At 43.3% G+C, this 22,301-nt stretch overlaps 1 protein-coding gene across 2 annotated transcripts in view; it reads right to left on the bottom strand.

The window, feature by feature from the left end:
• Window positions 1-22,301, bottom strand: part of HECTD4 (HECT domain E3 ubiquitin protein ligase 4) — a 5,422,508-nt gene that overhangs the window by 386,699 nt on the left and 5,013,508 nt on the right. For both annotated transcript variants that reach the window (XM_044068422.1, XM_044068423.1), the window contains exon 65: window positions 18,909-19,021. In XM_044068422.1, the coding sequence (XP_043924357.1) occupies window positions 18,909-19,021 (113 nt within the window). The remainder of the gene's footprint in view (window positions 1-18,908; window positions 19,022-22,301) is intronic.

Raw genomic sequence — 22,301 nt, 5'->3', positions numbered from 1 at the left:
GTAAATGTATCTTCAGGCTCAGATTTTTCCCAGAGAAGCATTGTTAGTCTGCAGAGAGGATAAGAATGGGTGCCCCCCTGCTTGTTTATGTACCACATGACAGTGGTGTTGTCTGTCCTTATTAGCAAATGCCCTTGTTGTAGTGATTTTTCGAAAGTTTCGATTGCATGTATCACTGCCAACATCTCCTTTTGGTTTATGTGCAGATGCCTTTCCTTTGGAGACCAAAAACCTTGAATGCATCTGCCCTCCATGTGCGCCCCCCATCCATGGTCTGAGGCATCTGTTGTAATCGTTTGGCCTGCTTGAGGTCTGTTGAAAGACATGCCTTTGTTTTGCTGACTGGCTTGAGCCCACCATAGGAATTCCTTTTGCAGACATGGAATAAGTGGGATTATGTCCTCTAGGCTTTGGTTGTGTTGAGACCATAAGTTTTTTAAATACCATTGCAGCTTTCTCATATGAAGTCTTGCTAAAGGTATCAGAAGAATGCAAGATGCCATGAACCCCAGGGCCTGCAGGATTTTCCTTGCAGTCAGCTGGGAGAGTTTTGCTATGCCTTTGAAGTACTCTGGTAAATGCTGCTGCTTTTCCTCTGTGAGGTAGGCCATTTGGTTTTCTGTGTCCAGTTTGGCTCCTAGGAAGATAATCTGTTGGGATGGCAGTAGTTTTGACTTTTGAATGTTGACTGTGTATCCCAAGGCCTGTAGCAGATGCATGACATAGTCCAAATTTTCTTTTAAGGTTTGTTTGTTGTCTGCTTGTATGAGGCAGTCGTCCAGGTAGGGGTATATTTGAATCCCCTGCAGTCTGCAGTGTGCCACTACTGATGCCAGGCATTTCGTGAACACTCTGGGCGCAGTAGATAAGCCAAACGGCAATGCTGAGAATTGATAATGCTCTGTCCCTGCAAGAAATCTGAGGTATCTTCTGCAGCTTTGTCTGATTGGGACATGCAGGTATGCCTCCTTGAGGTCCAGAGTGACCAGCCAAGACCCCTTGCCCAGCATGGGAAGGAGTTGCTGCAACGTCAGCATTTTGAACTTTGGCACCACGAGAAAAGTGTTTAGAGTTGACAAGTCCAGTATGGGTCTCCATTTGTTTTCTTTTCTTGGAACAAGGAACAGCCTTGAATAAAATCCCTGGCCTTGCTCCTGAGGAGGAACCCTTTCTATTGCTTTTATACTTAAGAGCTTGGAAACTTGAGTGAGTGCCTCTGCCCTTTGATGATGTGGCAGGTTTGGCATGCCTTGTCTTATTGGTAATGTGTGGAAGTGGAATCTGTAACCTTTGTCTATCAAATCCAAAATCCAGTTGTCCTTGGTTAAGATATGCCAGTTTTGAGAGAATAAGGATAATTTTCCGCCCAAAGGTGCTTCTCTTTGAACCTTTGTAGGCAGTACGAAAATCCAGTCACTGTGATTGTCCTCGTGGTGCAGCTGAACTGTCTGCGCCACTTCTTTGATTTGGAGGTTGCCATTGGCGGCCCCTGTAAGATCCTCTGTATTGCCCTCTACCTCGGGCACGTCTGCTTTTTCCCCTTTGAAACTTGTCTGAGCCGGGGAAGGACCAATTCTTTGAGGGCCAGTTTCTGCTGAATCTGGGTGGCTGAATCTGAGGGAAATCCTTGACTGTCTGTACTGACTTTGCTTTTTCCTCTATGGATTTCAGTACATCTTGTGCATTAGCACCAAACAGCTTCTGTTTTTCCAGAGGTGCATCAAGTAACTTTACTTTAACATGGTCAGGCAAAGACTGATCCTTTAACCAAGCATGTCTTCGTATCACAGCCCCAGTCATAGCTGCCCTACATGAAGCTTCCAATGCATCATAACCACACTGAAGAAAATGGTTATTAACCTGCTGAGTGTTATGTATATGATCCTGCAATGCCTTTTTATCAATAGGCTCAGGAGAGGCTAACTTTTTCTGTAAATCATCCAGGAGAAAATCTTGGTACTGAAACATGTGGAAAAGGCAGTTAAGTGACCTCATGGCTAGGGTAGTAGAGGTATATACTTTTTTACCCCATCTCTCCAGGGACCTTGCTTCTCTGACTGCTGGCAGAGGGTTTTTGGCAGAGGAGGAAGCCACTCCCTTGGGGCCCTGTGAAATAGTTTCTAGATCCACAGAGTGGGCCTTAAAAAGGTGCTTGTGAGTGTCAGGGACCCTATAATATCTGTCCGGCTTGAGAGGGGCAGGAGGAAGAGAATCAGGGTTAGCACTGGAGTCAGAGAAAACATCATCCAAAACATCCATAACAGGTGGAATAGCCAAAGGCCTGTGCTGGGGAAGCTTGAAGAAGGTACGAAGCCTTTTCCTGGAGTCAGAGAATTCCTGACCCTGCCATTGAAAATGTTCCCTCATGGAATGCAGGACTTCACCAAAAGAGAAATCCTCTGGAGGGGAGGCAGAGGGAATAGATTCCTCAGCATCAGAGTCCTCGTAGGCCTGGAAGGATTCTTCTTGGGTATCAGAATGCTCAGAATCCCCAGAGGCTTCATCCGAAGAGAGGTTGTCCACCTGCTCAGTTCTAGGCCTTTTCTCTGCAGGTGGCTGAGAACCCCTATCCGGATGAGGCTGAGACCCCCTGATAAGGGAAATAAGATCTGCAGCCAGAGACATGATCTGCTTGTCAGATGAAGGGGCCTGGGTAGCAGGCTTAGGATGGGCCTTGGCCTGACTGGCAGCCTTAGCACATGCAAAGGCTTTGATGGACATGGATACAGGGGGCCTAGCAGCCCCATGTGCAGGCGTAACCTTGTCCACAGAAATGGTGTCGGGTAGATCCAGAACTTCGGTTTCCGGAGAAAAATCAACAACCGGCACCGGAGAGATCTCTGAGACTGAAGGTCGGGTTAACGCTGTGTCGTCGGCCTGCAGCGGTGGATTTACCACTTCCGAAGGGACCGGATCACTAGCGGGGGGTTTAGGAGAAGCATCGGTGGAGGACGCGGGCCGAGAGTGTCGGTCCCGGTCCTTGCGTTTTTTAGCAGATTGGGTTGTCGGTTGATCCGACAGCATGATATACGCAAAGGATTCACCGAAAAAGTTCTCGGCGAATTCTGCCCGGCGCCTGAGAGTGCGCTTATTAAAGCAAGCACAGGCAGCACAGGCCGAGATGTCGTGGTCTGGGCCCAGGCAAGGAAGACAGAGAGAATGGAAGTCCTTATGAGGTATTTGTTTACCACAAGAAAAACAATTATTAACTTTCTCAATTTGTTCTGACATCGGCTGAGGCAAGAATAAATGTTCCACAATGGGGTACTTAGCTTTTAGATGACTTCGGTACTGAAAACTCAGGAGCTGACCGACTGGCACTTGCGAACTGCTTCTGCTTCGGGTACCACGCGGCAAGAAAGACTGGAGAAGATGGCGTCGGCCGATGCCTTTATACTCCAGCCGTTGTGACGTCGGAGAGGAGGCGACACCAGCTGACGCCGGACCCAGACTTTGGAATTCGGCCGACTGAGGGCTGCCTGAGGCAGGACAACCCATATGTTATGACTGCAGTTGCATTCTTGAAAGACATGTGGCTAACTCTTAAGTTGGGTACAATCTTATCAATAATTCTAAAAACAAAAAAATGTTACCGTTACAATGCCTTGCCAAAGCATTCTCCTGTTTACCTTTGGCAATACTATTTACATGCTCATATACCCTTTCCTTTAATCTTCTATCATTTTTTCCCGACATAGAAGGCTGGGCATGTCTGACACTGGGCTAAATACACCACTACCTTGGAATTACAATTAAACCGCTCACTAACTTTATAAGTGCTTCCTCGAATCAAAAAGGTGCTACCAGTCGCCATAAACTTACAAAAATTGCAAGCCTCACATTTGAACATTCCAGGTGTTCTAAGGCACATAGCCTTTCCACTTTCTGGAAGGGCTTTTAAGTTTTTACCCCTTCCAAATGTTACAATAGGTTTACTCCCCACCTTCTCCATTATCTTTGTGTCTGAACCAAAAATGTTCCAGTTTTTCCGCAAAATTTTAATAATTTCATTAGCATCAACACTAAATGGCATGATAAAACTAATTCTATAGTTTTCAGGTCTACTGTCTCCTACTGGTAAACCATCCGTGGATACTTCTACACAACTCGAGTCATGAGAAACTTCTTCATGGTTACATAAGATAGGTTTAAACCACCCTGTTTGTCTTTTAAACTAGATCTCACTCACAAGCTCAGACACCATACCAACTGGGTACCCTCTATGAATAAACATATTAGATAGGGCATCATACTCCTCTAAAAAGTCCTTCTACTCTGACACAATTCTGGCGGCGTGGACTAACTGACTTTTAATGACAGATTTTTTCTGGTGGTGGGGATGTGAACTTGTATAAAAAAGAAAACAATTAGAGTACGTTGACTTGCGGTAAATGTTAGCCACTCTGTCCTTAATTAAATTAACATCCAAGTAGGCAATAGACTCTTCATGGAAGACATTACTAAATTTTAAAAAAAATAGTGGTATGGTTTACACTTATGCAACCATGAAGAAGTTTCTCATGACTCAAGTTGTATAGAAGTACCCACGGATGCTTTACCAGTAGGAGACAGTAGACCTGAAAACTATAGAATTAGTTTCATCACGCCATTTAGTGTTGATGCTAATGAAATTATTAAAATTTTGCGGAAAAACTGGAACATCTGTAGTTCAGACACACAGATAATGGAGAAGGTGGGAGTAAACCTATTGTAACATTTTGAAAAGGTAAAAACTTAAAAGCCCTCCTAGAAACTAGACAGTTAAAAAAAAGTGTTATGCATAAGAATAGTAACTTTTTAATGTAATGATACTTTCTGTAATGTCTTTAAATGTCAAGTCTCACAGATAAATACAAAAAAGAAAGAGTACTGAACTATATTAAAAATGCAGCGTGCAAAAAGCTATGTTACAGGACACACAGAAATAACTGAATATGCGAATCTGATAAAGAAAGGTTTTCAGGATGGTTATTCAGCAGAATACCTGGTTCGAAGGAAAAGAGGAGTACTTATATTAACTGCAAGACGAAGAAGAAGAGGATTAAAAAAGATGATAATGGCAGATTTGTAGTGCTAAGGAGCTACTGGCAAGGGAGGAATATTACACTGGCATGTACTTATATTCCAACTAAGACTACTATAATGGAGTTTAGAAAATTCTGGGAGAAATAAGCAGTTTAGTGTTCAGCAAGGAATATTACTTATAGGTGGGGTGGAATGTGATTTGTAACAGTGAGGATGTGTCTGGTGGGCCAAGAAGGGAAAATATAAGAAAGGAGAGTAGATTTTTGAAGAAATTTATGAAAATATTTGGCATGGAAGACGTGAATTCAGTAATGAGTTTGAAGTAAAATTACACATTACTCCCCAAGATATAAAAAACTGGGCTAGGCTAGACAGAATTTACATTTCAGAGGAACATATGTATTTAATACACACCCAATAACTATTTCAGCTCATGCGCCAAAAATAACTAAAATAAAAACACGGAGTAATGAAATAATGAGACACTGGTGCTTTCCCACCTATCTGTTGAAAAGAGAGGAATTTAAAGAATGGGTAGTGGAGATTATTCAGGAGCTATTAGAGAGGATAGACATTTCTTCTGAAAATACAACTAGGGAGTAGGATAAAATTAAGGTGGGGTTTAAAATAGGGTGGAAATAAAAGAAAGGGAGCTATGGTTAAGAAGTAACAAGAAATATTTAGAGGGACTGACAAATGTTAAAGTACTGCATAATAGGGGGAATCTCAGAACAAGAAGATCAACTGCAGAATGCTAAGCAAAAAATAAGGGATTACCTCGATAATATTCATGGGTTTAGAAAGACTGTTGTTAAGCAACTGTTTTTTGATAATAACAGTACAACACAAAAACTTTTAGCATGACGACTCAGGCAACATAAAGTAGAAAGGGCTACAACCAAGCTTAGGGAGCCTATAAACAAGGAAGGCAACAAGAGATCCTGTAGAGGTATTAGAAATATTTTGGAAATTCTATGAAAGTCTGTATAAAGCAGAGAAATATGGAAATCAAGAAAATACACAAATGGAAATGTGTATGGAAGAATTAAATATGCCAAGGTTAGAGGTACATGAGGCTCAATTACTAAAGGTTAGGATAGGAGGAGAGGAGATAAAAATTGTAATGTATAACCAATCTACAGGAAAGTCTTAAGGAATAGATGGTATTCCTGTGGAAGTTTGGAAGCTAGGAGGGAAAAAAACAGATAAAGATCTGGAAGTGAAGATGTCTCCTGGAATGCCGGTCTATCTTGATGTAATAGTAGGCATCCTGCAGATTGATGTTGCACATCCAGTTATCCTTGTGTAACAGAGGCAGAATGAAGTGAGCAGTGATCATATGGAACTTGGACTTTTTCACTGATAGGTTGAGATTGCTGAGATCCAAAATAGGATGAAGGTCCCTTTTTTGGCACTAAAAAGAAGTGGGAGTAAGTACTGGATCTTCTTTGTCCTGCCAAACATTTTGGATGGCTCTTTTTTTAAAGAAATTGTTGAACTTCCTTGATGGCTAACTCCCTCTGAGTGGGTGAAACATCAGGGAGGTATCTGCTTATGGGAAGGGGTTCTGAAAAGGGAATGAAATAGCCCCTGGAAATGATGTTTAACACCCACTGATCAGAGGTAACGTTTGTCCAGGCTAGTGGGTGAAGGGAAATGCGATCCCCCACTGCCTCCAGGGTAGAGCAGCCAGGCAACACCTCAAGATGGCTGATAGGGCTATTCAGAGAAGGCTTCCCTGGAGCCCTGATTTTGAAGGACCCCCCCCCCCCTGCCTCTAAGGCAGCATTGGCCATTGAAACCTCTCCCCTTGCCTCTGGAAGAGGAATCATCAGGAGCGTCCTGAAAGGGAGACTGTGCCTTATGGAACCACATCTTCCTAGTTCCTCATTGGGTCTTAGAGAAGGACGTCTGAGAAGGACGTCTGAGGAGTAGAAAGCTTGATCCCCACCACAGACAAAGTCTTCCCCTCCTGGCCAAAGTGTCCTTCACGGAGGGTCCAAAGAGGGTGGACCCATCAAAGGGGCATTGGTAAAAAAATGCTTTGAAGTGTTCTGCAAACTCACATAAATGTAGCCAAGCATGACCTATACTGGTACCTGCCACAGCATTTGAAATTAGCCTCATCAAGGAATTAGCGAAGGACATAAGAGTAGAAAGCTTGGGAGACATCTTTCTGAAGTCCTCCAGCAGCAATAACTCTGTAAGGGAAGTGGAAAGTTATTTGACCAAGTCCCTTTGAAGGTGGGTAGGTTTGCCAAGTAATTGACTGCCTCAGTCCAAAGGTAACTGAGGCATACACATGCTTCCCATGATGGTCTATTGTCTGGGACTCCTTGTTCGGGGGATGGACAGAGTAGTTCTGCTCTGTCAGCTCCTTTTTAGTGGCAGCAGCAACCACAATGGCATAGATTGGAACTCCTTTACTCCAGAAGGGACAGCCCATTGGAGGGCTGAGCAACTTATCTGCTCATTTGGGAACTGGCTCACCAGTGTCTGGTTCCTTACAGGCCCTGCCGTTGATAAGATCTACTAACTCGTCAGCAGCGGGAGACACTCAGGAATTAGATGGGCCCATCCCAAAAGCTTACAGAAACATGGACTCCTCTGAAGATGGGGGCTAGGGAGACCTCTTGCTCTTCTGCTTCAAGATCTCAAGGATATCCCCAAAGGAGACGCTGTCAAGTGAAGATCTAGGGGACCCATATCCCTCATCGAGGACCATGTCCTCAGTGAAGGACTCCAAAGGGGAGGCTAAGTGCCTCCTCTTGCACTTTCTCTTACTAGGTACCTCCTCTGTGGGGGCTCCAAGGAGGACTCAAAAGAAGCAGTGACCCCTCCAGGGGAGGAAGACCCCTGAAGGCTCAAATCGGAGGGCTGACCCTGGACAGGATGAGAGGCCTCACCACACAAAGTAGAGAGAGGCAAGGATGGACCCGGAGGGGTGGGAGATGAAACTCCGGTCCCAGAGAAGGTCCTCTCTACCACCTGGAAGGCCGAGGGGCTGGAAGCGGTCCCATCCCCAATCTCAGACAGCGAAGTGCCCCAAACAGGAGGAATGAGCCCCAATACAGCACCACAACCTCCAGATGATACCAGTCCAGAGCTATTGAAGGTTGAGGCCCCTAAAGGAGAGGCCAGTCTGAAAAGACCGGACCTGATCCCACCACTGTGGAGCAGGCACTGACCACTCTGGCACAGGGCTCACTCTGCTCCAAGGGCAGAGGAACAGAGTAGGCCAGGGACCTTGATGGGGTCGAGAAAGGGGGAATACTCGGCCCTGCTGGGATCTGATCGCCGGTGTCTGGGTATCAAGATTCCAAAGTCTTGGGGTTGGAAGAGAAGAATGCTTAACTCGAATAGGTGAAGCCCCCTGGCCAGGTGAGCTGGGGACGCCAAAAGCCTCAGCTCTATTTGGGCTTTGATGAAGGGCCTCATCACCCTGTCCATGTCAGAAGGTAACAGACTGCTGGACAATCTGGAGGAAGAGGAGGAATAAGTAGACTTAGTTGGAGACCCTAAAGACCTATGATGATGTCCCAGAGTTCAGCTCCGAGGCCTCAGAGCTGACTGGAACATCTGCCCGGAGGTAGAGGGTGAAACTGTCTGTTCAATAACTATTGTTGGATCCGACAAATCTGTCGGATCTGATAGCAAAGTAGAAGTAGCAATCGAATCCGACAAACTGTTCAGATCCGAGGCTGGCCTGACCATTGCCAGATCCAAGGACTTCTGATCTGAAGAGGTCTTGGATCTGGAAAAAGACTCCGCAGATCTCAGATCAAAGACTTTGGAAACAAGATGGCTCAGGTTGGGGTCAGATCCAGGGACCTAGGATCCGACAGCCATGGTTTCTTGGAAGGCACCAGGGGCAAGGAAGGGGTCTTCCTCTTTGGATCCAAGGAGGAAGCTTTAGAAGGGTAAACAATGAGTCCCCCCTGAGCCATCCCTTTTAGTAGTAGTTTATTTCGGTGCTCCACAGGGTCTTGGGGTTGAATGCAGCACAAATGTTGCATTCACCCTCCAGGTGTGGAGCTCCTAATCAATATAAGCACTCCTTGTGAGTTAGAATTAGGCATCTTCCCACCGCACGAGGAGCACTTTTTAAAATCAGAAGGCTTTTCCGACAAACTTAAGCACAAAACACACACTAGAAAGTACAGTTATGTACACTTACCATAAATGTAGATGTTCAAGTGTATTTGTATTCACTGTTGCAGTCATTACATTTAGGTAATCTGCTGGCAGGTTGCCCTCAGTCAGCCTGAATAACAAAGTCTTGGGTCCTACATCGGCTGCTGTCTCCTCTTCCATGACGTCCGGCCGTCAGGGGTATAAAACATGCAGCTGACGCCATTTTAGGGAAGCAAATATATATATATATATATATATATATATATATATATATCAATAAACAGCAATATATGTAAATGCACTTTTAGCAACATAAACTTTACCTTCATCTAAAAACAAATACACCACAAAGGCTTTAGAATATAGTGAAGGAAAAAGAAGTTATAGAAAAGGGGGATGGCGGGTGGGTAACCCAGACTGCAACAGTGAATACACTTGAACACCTACATTTATGGTAAGTGTACACAACTGTACTATGTTCTTTGTGTTTCACTGTTGCAGTCATTACATTTGGGTAGAATCCCAAAGCTATGGATGGGAGGATGGAACTAAATAGCATTAGGGGCAGCTATAAGGCCCTGCAGAACTGCAGTGGCAAAGCCTGCCCTTGATTTGGAGAAGAAAGGCAAATGATAATGCTTTGTGAAGGTATGCACAGAGCTCCAAGCAGCAACTTCTAGAATGTCTTTGGTTGGAACTCCTCTGAGAAAGGCTGCTGAGGTAGAGGCAGCCCTGGTGGAATGTGACCTGAATTCCCTTTGGCACAGGTTTACCATAGTGTAGATAGCAGAAACAAATGCAGTGGCTTATCCACTTATAAATAGTCTGCTTTGATATAGCCTTCCCTTCTTATCCTGAAGTAAATGCCATCAGTATTTGTTCAGACTTTCTTAGAGATTTGGTCCTAAGTAGAATCTTAGTTGTCTGTGTACGTCCAGTGAATGCAGAATCCCCTCCCCCTTATTCTGCGGATTTGGGTAAAATGTTGACAGGTGAACAGTTTGGTTAAGAGCCACACTGGATACCACCTTAGGCATAAAGGAGGGATTGGTCCTGAGGGACACCCTGTCCGGGTAAAATGTAATAAAAGGCTCCACAGCCATGAGAGCCTGTAGTTCTGAAACCCTTCTTGCTGAAGTGATTGCCAAGAGGAAAGCTGTTTTCCAAGATAAACATTTTATATCCACAGTAGCTGCTGGTTCAGAAGGAGGCAGGGTGAGTTTTTCCAGCACAAAACTGTGGTCCCATGCAGGAGTTGGTGATCTTCTGGGAGGCCTTACATTTCTGGCCCCTCTAAGATACTGTTTTAGCAGAGGATGAGAAAAGATGGGAGGCTCCGTGTTGTAATGAGCCGAGATGGCAGAGGTATGGATTTTTATTGAAGAAAAAGATAGGCCCTTGTCAAGCATCTCAGTCAAGTATTGTAAAATCTGAGGAATATTTGGTTTTGCTGTGTCTCTTCCTTGTGCTTGGTTCCAAGCACAGAATCTCTTCCATTTATCAGCATAAGATTTTCTAGTACTAGGCCTTCTAGCTTCCAAAATGACATCCATCACAGATTTACTGAGAGGTGTTGCTTGAATAATTAAATGATCAGCTATGCTGCAAGGTTCAGAGTTTGGAGCTGGGAGTGCAAAATTCGATTGTTCTGCTGAGACAGTAGATGAGGTATTTGAGGCAAGTACCAAGGAGGGAGTTAAGACATATTCCTTAGGATTGGGTACCAGTGCTGGCGAGGCCAGTCCGGAGCAATTAGGATCATTTTTGTTATTTCCTGTCTGACCTTTAGTAAGACCTTGGACAGAAGAGACAGAGGGGGAAAGGCATAGACTGATAGGTTTTACAAACTGAAGGACAGGGCATCCACTTTCCATGCTTGTCTGTGAGAAGTCATTGTGGAGAATTTGTCCAGTTGATAATTTTGGGGAGAGGCAAATAGATCTATGTCTGGGCTCTCCCATTTCTGTGTTACCATGCTGAAGATTTGTGGATCCAGTTTCCACTTGTGCGGGTCCATAAGATTTCTGCTTAGGTTGTCTGCCAGAGTATTTTGTTTTCCTGGCAGGAACTGAGCTTGAAGATGTATTTAGTAAGTCAAGGCTGTGTTCCACAATGCCATGGCTAGTCTGAAAAGGGGGTAGGAATGTGTACCCCCCTGCTTGTTTATGTACCACATAACCGTGGTGTTGTCCGTCTTTATCAGTAGTTGTCCTGGATGAAGTAAATCCTTGAAGGCTGTCAGAGCATTCTGAACCGCTAGCATCTCTTTCTGGTTGATGTGCAGATGTATTTGTTTTGGGCTCCATATGCCCTGAATGCATCTCCCCGCCAGGTGGGCCCCCAAGCATAGTCTGATGCGTCTGTAGTTAGGGTTTGGGTGGCAGAGGGTAGAGTGAATGACAGTCCTTTGTTTTGGTGACATGTCTCTGCCCACGAAAGAAACTCCTGTTGTAGGCAGGGAATGAGAGGAATCATTGTTTCCAGATTGTGACAATGTTGACGCCATAAGCTTTTTAGGTACCATTGAAGTTTCCTCATATGCAGTCTTGCATATGGAATTAGTAGAATGCAGGATGCCATGAACCCCAAAGCCTGCAGAATTTGTCTTGCAGATAACTGGGTTTTTGTTGCCATCTGTTTGAAATATGATGTCAGTTGCTTTTGTTTGTCTGGCGTAAGGTAAGCCATCTGGGCAGTTGTATTCAAGCTTGCACCCAGGAATGTAATTATTTGAGAGGGTACCAGTTGTGATTTCTTTTCATTTATTGTGTACCCTAGGCATGTTAGGAGCCTTTTTACAAACACCAGATGTTGAAGAAGAATGTCCTTGTTCTCTGCTTGAATGAGACAGTCATCCAGGTAAGGATAAAGTTGTATGCTTCTTTGTCTGCAAAATGCAATTACTGGTGCCAGGCACTTTGTAAAGACCCTGGGCACAGTAGATAAGCCAAAGGGCAGCACAGAGAATTGGTAATGCAAAAACCCTGCCTTGAAGCGGAGGTATCTTCTGCACGATTCCCTTATTGGGATATGCAGGTATGCCTCTTTTAAGTCTAGAGTCACTAACCACACGTTCCTGCCCAGCATAGGCAGTAGCTGTTGTAAAGTCAGCATTATGAAATGTCCAGGTACGTGTTCAAAATCGATAAGTCCAGTATTGGACGCCATGCATTGTCTTTTCTGGGTACCAGGAACAGCCTTGAATAAAAACATTGTCCTTTTTCTCCTGTTCTGGTACAGGATGAATAGCCCCCATCTCCATGAGGGACGTAACTTGTTTCTGAGCCTCTGCCCATTGATTTTGTGGCAGATCTGGCCAACTGTTAGGAATTGGCAAAGTATGGAAATTAAATCTGTACCCCTGGGATACTATGTTTAATATCCACTTCTCCTGGGTAGTTAACTGCCAATTTTGAGCATGACGTGCTAATTTTCCCCCCAAGGGGGCTGCCAAAAGATAAGTGCTTGGTGAAGGTACAGGAAGTCATTGAGACTGCTTACTGTAGGGTTGTGCTTTGTTTCCTCCAGATTTGGAGGTGGAGGCACCCCATTGCTTTGACTTGTAAGAACCCTGTGATTGGTATCTATAGCCTTTTGTGCACCTGGATTTGCCTTGAGAGGCTCTGTTGGACACAGGAAAGGACCAATTTTTAGTAGGCCAGTGCCTACTGAACCTGGGTGGCTGCACTTGTAAGAAATCTTTTACAGCTTGCACAGATTTAACTTTGTCTTCCATTTTCTTTAAAACCTCTTCTGCCTTATTACCAAACAGAGTATCATGCTGTAAAGGGGCATCCAACAATTTAGCTTTAACATGATCATGCAGATTTTGCTCCTTGAGCCAGGCATACCTTCTAATCACAGATCCAGTAACTGTGGCCCAGCAGGAGGCCTCCAAGGAATCAAAACCAGACTTCAAAGTATGCTTTCCAATCTGTTCTGCTGCATGCAATAATTCCTGTAATTCTTTATTTTCCACACAATCAGAAATCAACATAATTTTCTGTTTCAATAAGCCCATAACATGCTGTTGATATTTAAGCATATGAAACTGGTAGTTTAAGGACTTAATTGCCAAGGTTGCAGACGTATAAACCTTCTTTCCCCATCTATCTAGCGCCCTGGAATCTCTATCATAGGGGGTAGGATTTTTGGCTGTAGAGGCCTTTACACCTTTGGGACCCTGTGATATAGTCTCAGGATCAGCGGCCGGATTTTTGAATAGAAATGTGTGGGAGTCAGGAACCCTGTAATATCTCTCTGGCTTACTAGGAGCCGGAGGTAGGGAATCAGGAGCCATGCTAGATTCTGAAAACACATCATCAACAATGTCTAATATTTTGAAGCAAAAATATACAGATGCTTAATAGTGCATTGGTTAAATCTAGCACAAAACCGACAGCAAGGCATGTTATGATCTGGGCCTAGGCAAGCAATACAGTACAAATGAAAATCCTTATGAGGTATTTGCTTCCCACAAGTAATGCAATTATTAACTTTTACTGACATAGCTAAGGAGCAAGAAAAAGTTTCCCCAACGGGGTACTTAGCTTTAGTTGAAGACTCTGGTTCTGAAACTCGAATGCGAAAATTTCAGGAGTCGGCTGACCAGCACTTGCGAACTGCTTCGGGCACTGCGTGGCAAGAAAAACTGAATAAAATGGCGTCGGCTGCATGTTTTATACCTCTGACAAACTGACATCATGGAAGAGGAGGCAGCAACTGACGCAGGACTCAAGACTTTGTTATTCAGGCCGCCTGAGGGCAACCTGCCAGCAGATTACCCAAATGTAATGACTGCAATAGTGAAATACGAAGAACATCTACCAAAACACTAACTACCAGAGCCATAACGGCTAGGAGAAAAAGGGTGCTAAAAGAAAAACTCTTAACCAAGAACAAACTAGCTAACTAACTAGCTAAACTAAGGGAGGGGAGGGAACTACTATACAAAAAACTAACAAACTAGCTAAGGGGAGATAAACCCACTAAAGTAAACTAAGGTAAAGCCCTAAAACTGAAATTTAACACTTATATGGAAGCAAGAGCCAAGGGATCGCTTCTGAAATGAATAGCGGCAAACGAGATCTGAAGGTTAGAGGACAGCAGGGTATAAGGGGAGAGGGAGGAGCTTAAGCCTTGGATCTGTCTACGTGAATGCTGCCGGCTCGGATCTGATGTCAGATCCAAGACCCTACAAGTGATGAATAATGACATGGATAACATCAGATTCAGTTATTGTACCTACAATTTCTAAATAATTAATTTTAATTCACAATTAATTCATATAACTGCTCTTTCAAAATTTCTAATGGCAGGATGATGAGGGTTGAAAGTTAATTTATAATAAACAAAGGAAAATGAATTTTCTCAACATTAGGATGTGCTGCACGCCCATACTTTAAATTCAGCACTCTGCTAAAATTAATTAGCTGGAAATGTGAAATCTAAAACACAGGAACATAGCCCAAGCCCTTTTTAAGAGAGATATTTGATCTGAAGGTAAAACATAATTAGTTAAATTAACAATTAATTCCTGATAATTTTCAACATCTGTTTAATTTGTGCCAGCGGTGGGCACATTTTATTTTACTGGTATGTTTTTCTGCTTCTGCTTTTATATTTGAATCTTTTACTTAACAGGTCTCTAGTCTAGAAACGTACTATTTTGAAATGGTCTCTGATAAATGTTTTCTTTTTCCTTTCCTTTATCATTTGAAGCTGAACAGTAGATACCGGAGTGCTGGAAGCTTGGCAATCTGAGACACCGTGTTACAATGACAGACTATGAACTCCAAATCTTGAACTATGTACAGATTGGACTTCTGGTGGTTTATGGTAATTACAAGTCCACAGAAAACAAAACAGCAACTCAACTGTCTAAACCTTTACTAAAAGCAGAAATCATTACACTGATTTCCGGTAAATCCCGTGGTAAGGCACAACTGGAGGAAGGAGTCCCTGGCTCTGACTGATGATGACCTCATAGAGGCAGTGAAAAGCAAGCCAACTGTCCAGCCATGGGGAGACCTGGAACCCCTGCAGCCTGATCCACGCTGCCACAACTTCCATATACTTGGCAAACACTGGGGGGGGGGGGGGTGAGACCAAAGGGCAGTGCTTATAATTGATAATGAATGGCTCTCAGATGGAAGTGCAGAACCCTCCTGGAATGCCTCACTATCTTTATATGAATCCAGTCTCCCTTCCTCAAAAGAGGCAGGATGGACTGCACCTTAACCATCCAGAACTTGGTCTGTTTCACAAAGCAATTTCACCTGCTGAAATCCAAGACTGGATTGAGGTCCCTTTTTCCCTTTGGAACTAAAAAGAATCTGTAACATAGCCAGGATCTGTGCTGGTCTGGTGGGACCTCCTGGATGACCCACCTTGTTAACAGCTTTTTGACTTTGACAGCTGCGCCCCTTCTCTGATGGGGTGGCACATCTGGAATCTATCTGGCATTCTCTTTGGTGGGAAATAAAAATGGAATCATGCAGCCTCTGGATATGACTTATAACACCCAAGTGTTTGAGGTGATGGCCTCCCAAGCTTCTAAGTGCAGAGACCAATGACTCCCAACTATCTCTAGATCAGACAATCGGGCAACCCTTCAGGGGCACTGGAAGAGTCTCCCGGAAAAAGCACCAGGGAAGCCCTGATTCAGTAGACTCACTCTGCCTCATGGGCGGCACCCATTTCAGTTACCCCACCCCACCACAACAGGAGGAAACTTTGGCAGAATCACCTTGAAAAGGCTGCTGTGCTTTTTGGAAAAAGATGTGTTTATTCCCTTCTAATTTCCTAGAAAAAGTAATTGGGGGGGGGGGGGGGTAGGAAAATGCACTCAGATGGCAGACAGTTTTTCCATCTTACTTGTTCCCAGTCAAGGAGTCTTTAACTTCAGGTCCAAATAGTGATGAACCATCATAAGGGGTATTAACAAAGGATGCCTTGAAAAAGTCCATAAAGTTACACAGTTTCACCCAAGCATGGCAACGTACAGCAATGCCAGTTCCCACAGCCTGGGCCGTGCCATTGGCTGCATTTAAAAGCAGATGCATAGACACGTTAGCAATCAACTGCCATGTGGACAACTGAGTCTCTATAGTCTTCTGAGACTCTGTGAAGTTTTTTTGTGTCTTAACCACTCTTGACATCTTGGGCATACTGTCCCGATCTAGTGTCATCAAGTGGGCAAGGTAATTTAATGTAATCAACACGAAAGTGGCTGATTCATAATAGCACTTCCCCAGTTGGTCCAGTGCCCAATAATCCCTACTGGGGATGGGTGGGCTGAAGATGTCTCTTCCAAGATGTCCTCTTGGTGACTGCCACCACCACAACAGCATCAACAGCAGTACCCTTAATCCAATGTTGATGATCCTTGGGAGAGGCCAAGAATTTGTCAGGCTTTTTAGGGACAGGTTCTACTATATCAGGCTTTCCCCAGGCTCTCCGAGACACCAAATCAATGAATGCATCCGGGCAAAACCACCCAGGCCGGGATGTACCTACCTCAAAAGCCTCCAAAAACAGTGATTCCTCCAGAATGGGCTTCAGTTGTCCATTCCTGTGCTGATGGAGTAGCTCCACAAGGTTGCCAAAACAGGCATCCTTGCTTTGAGGGGGGATTTTGGGGACCCCTTTCCTTCCTCGAGGTCGATGTCCTCAGTGAGTAAGATAAGGAGGGAGCAATGCCAGTTGGTGCTGACTACTCTGTCTCAGTATGGGAGAACATTCTCTCTATGGCACTGAAAGCAGAAGCTGAAGCTGGCCACCCTGAGTCAACACCCCTGGGGACTGAAAACTTCAAGGACAAGACTCCAGAGCAGCTCACAATTGCAACTGTGCTGCGACTGGAGCCAAGCTATTAAAAGCCAAAGTACAGAGATGAAGAGATGATTCAGAGGCCTGAAGCTTCAAACACTACCCAGCAAGTTTGGCGCTGAAGGGTCAGCATCAAGGTCTGCTGAACTCCTAGACAGTCAAAGTCAAGAAGGCCAAAGCAGGGGTGGCAGCCAAAACAGACCAAAATTTCAGATCCAACCCCAATGAAGGTAAAGCAACCAGCTCCAAACTCCCCAGCACCATCAGGAACAAGAGAGGAAATGCAATGGATAGAGCTCGGACCCTGGGGTACGACTCAAGGCCAAAGGAATTAAACCTAAATGCATCTGGGTTTGCAAGAAGGACTGTGTCAGCAGCTAGAAAACTCAACAATCACAAACTCCTGACTGACTGGGTGGACAGAGTCGAAGAAGCTACAGAGGGAGGCTCTGATGCCCATTGACCCGTACATGGCTCCAAGGACCAGGCCTAAACTGGAGAAGCAGAGAAGCTTGGATCTAGCTGGGGGGATGGAAAGGACTCCAGAGAGAAGTCACAAGGAGTAGAGAGGGAGAAAGATGACTTAACCCTGCCCAAGGGTGCCCTTATTGACAAAAATGGGCTAAGGACACTGAAAGCCAGAGACAGAGCCTTTCCCACTGTTGGCATCATAGAAAATTGTGTCTAAGAAGTCAGATCTGACAGCAGTGCCAAGAGAGTCAGGGGGGCAGAAGACCTTGGGATCTCTGGATCCAACTGGCTAGAGGAAGGGAGGACCACTCTTTTACTGACCCCTTACAGAATTTGGGGACCTTGGTTCCCTCCTTCTGACCTCAACCACCTTTGTCATGTTTGCTGTCAGGTAAGCAAGAAGGGGAACCCAGTCTGGTAGGTAGGAGCCCTTTGAGAACTAGCTTAGCTCCATTCTCACTGATGGCACACTGAGTGTCAAGGTGTGTGGGACCAAAGCAGTACATACACCAGTTGTAGACATCCTGTGATAGAAGCTTATGGCCACATGGTTTGCATTTCTTAAAGCCCTTTTCCATGTCTAAACACCAGGGCAAGAGTACACTTCCTGCTAAGGGAAAAAAAGAGAAACAGGCAACACCCCCCAATCATGACTAATAAACAACAGAAATAAAAACACTACAAGACAAGAAAGGTCCACTAACATTATCACACAATCAATCTTACCTACCACTAAAATACCTATACTAACCACACAAAAAATAAACGCACAATTAACTATATTGAAAAAAAAAATGGTAGACAAGAACAGGTACAAATATGAGCTAAAGAGACAGTCTAAGGATACAACCCCAACAGAGCTCGAGATTAAGCTACAATCATGGAGGGCAGCAAATGAGATCTGGGGTTTGTCAATTAAGGTTAGGCATTATTGGCAGAGAAGGTGGAGCTCAGAGAGCTAACATCTTTTGGATGTAGCCAGTTTTAAGTCCAAACAGATCTGATAACCCACAGGTTGAACCCAGATGAAAATGACAATATCAGATCTATCATTATGGTAAGTACACAACTTTCATATCTGATGTTGTCTCTTCGATCAATTCCACAATGGATGAGACACAGTCCCCAGCTTCTATGTCTCTTGGTAGGTCTCATGGAAGGATATTTTGGAGAACAGCCAAACCAAATGAAGCCCTGGCTCTGTACTGCAAATCTAATTTGTAATGGGATATGAAGATACGAACAATGAACGAAGAAACTGTAGCATAAATCCCATCAATCGGAACCTTGGAAAAGAAAGATCTGTCTCAGATCCAGCTAGTGCATTCGTTGAGGAATGGACAGATGAGACAACATCAGATCTATAACAGTTTTCAAACGTACAGTTATATTCGTTGTTTTCATTTCTCAACACTGTTAACCTCCCCCCAGAAAAAAAGGAAACTAACCTTCTGGTTTCTTTGTAGGTGACTTGTCTGGATCTTTAGGATCTTTCTCATCAGGTTTGCTTTTTTCTGGGGATTTTGGCTTTACTGTAGGTTTCTTCTCACTTAATGCAGTCCTACAATGATTTCAACAGTTCTTGTAACATACAAGTAAAGCATCATCACTTTAACCCCTAACATACACAGTGCAGCATCTGACAGCACATTACACTCCTTGACAGTAACTGCTTGATAATTATATAATTATACAAAATGGTAACTAAAGCAAGAACATCGAGTAAGTGCAATATAATAAAAGGTTATCAGACTTAAGATTAAAAACTGAAATTCATTAAACATTTCCTAAAACACGTATAGTCACGCTGAAAGGAGAAATCAATCTGCTTTTGAGAAACCGTTGGGAAAACAAAAATGGCATTTCTTATACTAGAGCTCTGGTATGCAACAACTCTCAAATATAAAGTGACAGAGAGTGAGTAAATAAAAAGCCCACACTTGAAGGCTGTCTTTTGACGATCCCATATTACAGTGAATTTGCATATATCACCGATATGAGCCCATTCAATGAGACAAATTCTTGAGCAGTTTAGATATGATCCTCCAAAGAAGCAATAAGATGAGGAAGGAAATTGTCATGGCAGGATACATGGCAAAGCAGTCCCACCAAAGAAGGTTTTAGTATTTAAATGAGTACTCAAATTACATAGCAGTGAACATGTGCACATATGATCATGTGAATGCAACACAGGTGTCAGCTGTAAACACATTCTAAAATGTGCAATAAGTCAACCAATGTTCTAGCACAATACCCTTCACAATATTTTGATAGAAGACAAGGCAGATGACAAACCACCTTAACTGTACTTTGCAATTGTTTTCCCTTTCCTCTCAGGAACAAAAAAAATTGACCAGGCTTGTAAAACATGTTCATCCACACTAGCAAGAAACAGAATCTGCAGGTCTACAGAATTAAGAAGACTTTCATCTACCTTCTGGGCTTATAGTTAAATGACTGGAAGGTGAAAATGTTTTAAACAACATCTGAAATCAGCCTGAATATGAAATGGAGTTAGCCCTTAAAGGAAAACTCCACCTTATTACTAAAGAAATCTATTTTGTTTTCACTCTAGTTCTGTTTTCTGAGTTACCTTAACTTCTCAAAAATCACTCTAACTGCTTCTTATAGAATTTTTATGTTTTCTGCAAAATTGCTATCAATGGGGCTTGACATATCAAAGTGATCTTGTTTTTCTTTAAGCCTTTCTCTTTCCCATAATCCATTTCAAGTCTGCTTTATATGAGTCATGCTATACATTAGGAAGTAGTGGTGCATTCCCATGCCACTGACATATAATGAATTAGTGTCAGTCACTGTTATCTTGTATACCTTCTGTAATAGGACTGCCTCTTATTTCTTGAATGGTCCTCATTTGTGTGTGTCTCAGGGCTTGTTTTACAATTTACTAAGGAACCAAAACAGTTGCTAAACTGCAGGCCTTTGTATTCAAAGTATATTTTTGTAGCCTAAGATGAATTGACAGCCCTTCCCCCTACACTTTGGTAAATGTGCTGATACTTTACAAGAACTACAAGAAAAACACTTCTGTCTTTTCTCTAAATGTCACAGACATATTTGATACTACTTATTCAAGTCATCTTAAAGTATATAGTATAAACAACAAACATTTAAAGTTTAAAGCTCAGCATTTCAGTACTGTGGTGTTGCTTACAGAAATTTGTCAAAAGGGCTGACAACTGCCATTGAACCACTGATTGATTTAATTGCTTTGTTTTGCCTGAAATGCAAGGCTACATTAGAAGCAGGTATGAATCAGTTTAAGTTCTCAACCTCTCTCCAATAAAGACAATGGAAAAGTTTCACACCTCTCTTGCCTTGTTTATAGCAACCTGAGCACCTGACTGCACACTTCTCTGTGTCTGTGGTATGTCATAAGTGTAGACAAATTCCTCTACAACTCATGTGAGAAGTTAAGCTTATAAAAAGTGGGTGGTCTTTCCCTTCATTCGATACCAATGTGAGGGAATGAAAGTTTTATAAAGTACAAGTAGGTTTCAGGTACCTGCACAGTATGGGAATCATACTGCAGGGAGAAAAGTATCCTAAAAGTTGAGTTAAACTGTAGAAGAAGGTGGAGTTTTCCTTTAAGATCAGTCTGATGAAAGACAAAATTGTACTCTTCCGATAACAGCCTGGACTTCTAAATTCCACAATTCTTCTAGTAGATGGTTATTGCTGCAAGGGATAGGGAATTCAGCAAGACAGTCTTGAAAGTCACTTATGGCCAAAATGAAACTGACGTAAAAAGAGATTATGCAGATAACAGCAACAACAATTCTGCAGAATGCAAGCAAAGAGAAAGCATTTCACAGAAATCACTTTCAGCAAATATTGAAAAATTGTACCTACTCCGTGATCGCACAACAGGGAAGAGAAGGAGGCTCATCACTATTGCTGAAAGGGATTTCAGCAAAATATTTTCAATTTATTTGCATTCATCAGAATTTATGTTGATGAACTGACAGGCTCCCCTCAAAAGGAGAGTATGCCAAACTCTTAATTACAAAAGTCAAGTATCATCATGAGTACAATTCATTAAACACCATCTACATTCCTATTTGCAGTATATCTCTGTAAGCATACAAGGTGGACATAGTTTAGAGCAATGAAAAATACTGCATTATCTACAAATGAAACTGCACTAGGGCAAGAAAAGATTAATATGCATGGCCATGAAAAAAAGAAGGCTGATGGATATGATGAAAACATTATGGCACAATAAAGTAACACAGAAAGTCCAAGTGGGGATTACATTATTAAAAAAAGAGATACAAGAGAAGAAATTATTCTATATGAACATACCAAGTGGACAGCCTGGGGAAGTAGTTAAAAAACAGTTTAGTGTACAATACAGTTAGAACAACTTTTCAAAAAGGACTGTACTGTCAAAACTGTGAAAGAATTTTAAAAATTAAAGTGGTTGGGTTCCTCTCTGATAAGCTGCGTCTGAACAGAGGAACCAGGGAGGGGAGTCCTTGTTTGCCTTTATTTATTTTTATATATTTAGAGCCACTGGCAACAGGCAGCCATGGTGGTGCAGCGGTTAGTGTTGCCGCCTCACAGCAAAAGGTTCTCCAGTTCGATTCTCAGCTGGGGTGCCTTCTGTGCAGAGTCTGCATGTCCTCCCTGTGGTTGCGTAGGTTTCCTCCGGGTGCTCCGGTTTCCTCCCACATCCCAAAGACATGCAGTAGGTGGATTGGACACACTAAATTGGCCCTAGGTGCGAGTGTGTGCCTTCTGTGGAAGGTTGGGTTCCGGGCTGGCAACTCGACACTGTAAAACTCCATTGCCAATCATGAGCGGACAGATGATCCACT

The sequence above is a fragment of the Protopterus annectens genome, chromosome 4.part0, assembly GCF_019279795.1.
Source record: "Protopterus annectens isolate FY-2018-M chromosome 4.part0, PAN1.0, whole genome shotgun sequence".
Taxonomy (NCBI): Eukaryota; Metazoa; Chordata; order Ceratodontiformes; family Protopteridae; genus Protopterus; species Protopterus annectens.
The sequence above is the reverse complement of the archived record's forward strand: the minus strand, read 5'-3'. Positions and strand labels throughout refer to the sequence as shown.